Raw genomic sequence first — 970 nt, forward strand, 5'->3', positions numbered from 1 at the left:
ATTTTTAATTTTCAGTACGTATACCTTTTTTATGTGTTGGTTACTTATAAATTGGCGATGGAGTTTACTGCATATTTTTATGTTTTAAGTGGTCTAATGTAAAGGGCTAATGCAATGAGGTCAACTTCGACAGGTCGCAATTTTGCTATATCATCGTGAATAAATTTTCAGTCAAAACGATATAACGGTTTTAATAGCAAAATCTTACACCTTTCTATAGTTCATATTGTTTTTTATTGTCTGAAAATAGTTATGGTTGTTTTTTATTGTCTGAAAATAGTTATGGTTGTTTCATATTGTCTGAAAATAGTTATGGTTGTTTCTTATTGTCTGAAAATAGTTATGGTTGTTTTTTATTGTCTGAAAATAGTTATGGTTGTTTTTTATTGTCTGAAAATAGTTATGGTTGTTTCATATTGTCTGAAAATAGTTATGGTTGTTTTTTATTGTCTGAAAATAGTTATGGTTGTTTCATATTGTCTGAAAATAGTTATGGTTGTTTTTTATTGTCTGAAAATAGTTATGGTTGTTTCATATTGTCTGAAAATAGTTACAGTTGTTTTTTATTGTCTGAAAATAGTTATGGTTGTTTTTTATTGTCTGAAAATAGTTGATGGTTGTTTTGATTGTCTGAAAATAGCTACGGATGTTTGTATGGTCTAAAAAAATTTCTTATAGGTGTGTATGGTGCAGGAGGACAGCTATTCTCCATGTGTCCGGAAGAAACATTAGCTGAAATTGATACCTGTATCAGCAACGGTGCTGATTTTAATTCTCTGTCTTCATCATCTGTGTTACCATTTTATATCAATCCAACGAATGCATTGTGCAAGTAAGTCAAAATTATCTCATATGGTTACTTAATGGAATCATAGCAGAGAAATTTGTAAGTTTGCTTGAATGGACCATGGTTCCCATTTCACCTCAAACCAATACAATAATTCTAACAATGTTGGCAAGACCTTTTGTA

At 30.0% G+C, this 970-nt stretch overlaps 1 protein-coding gene across 1 annotated transcript; it reads left to right on the forward strand.

The window, feature by feature from the left end:
- Positions 1–225: 225 nt before the first annotated feature.
- LOTGIDRAFT_130798 (hypothetical protein) lies at positions 226–663 on the forward strand (the record flags this gene model as incomplete). Its single annotated transcript, XM_009065873.1, has 1 exon — positions 226–663. A coding segment is annotated over one exon (438 nt), but the record flags the coding sequence as incomplete, so codon positions are not given.
- Between the last annotated feature and the right edge of the window lie 307 nt (positions 664–970).

This window comes from Lottia gigantea, assembly GCF_000327385.1.
Source record: "Lottia gigantea unplaced genomic scaffold LOTGIsca_71, whole genome shotgun sequence".
Lineage (NCBI taxonomy): Eukaryota > Metazoa > Mollusca > Gastropoda > Lottiidae > Lottia > Lottia gigantea.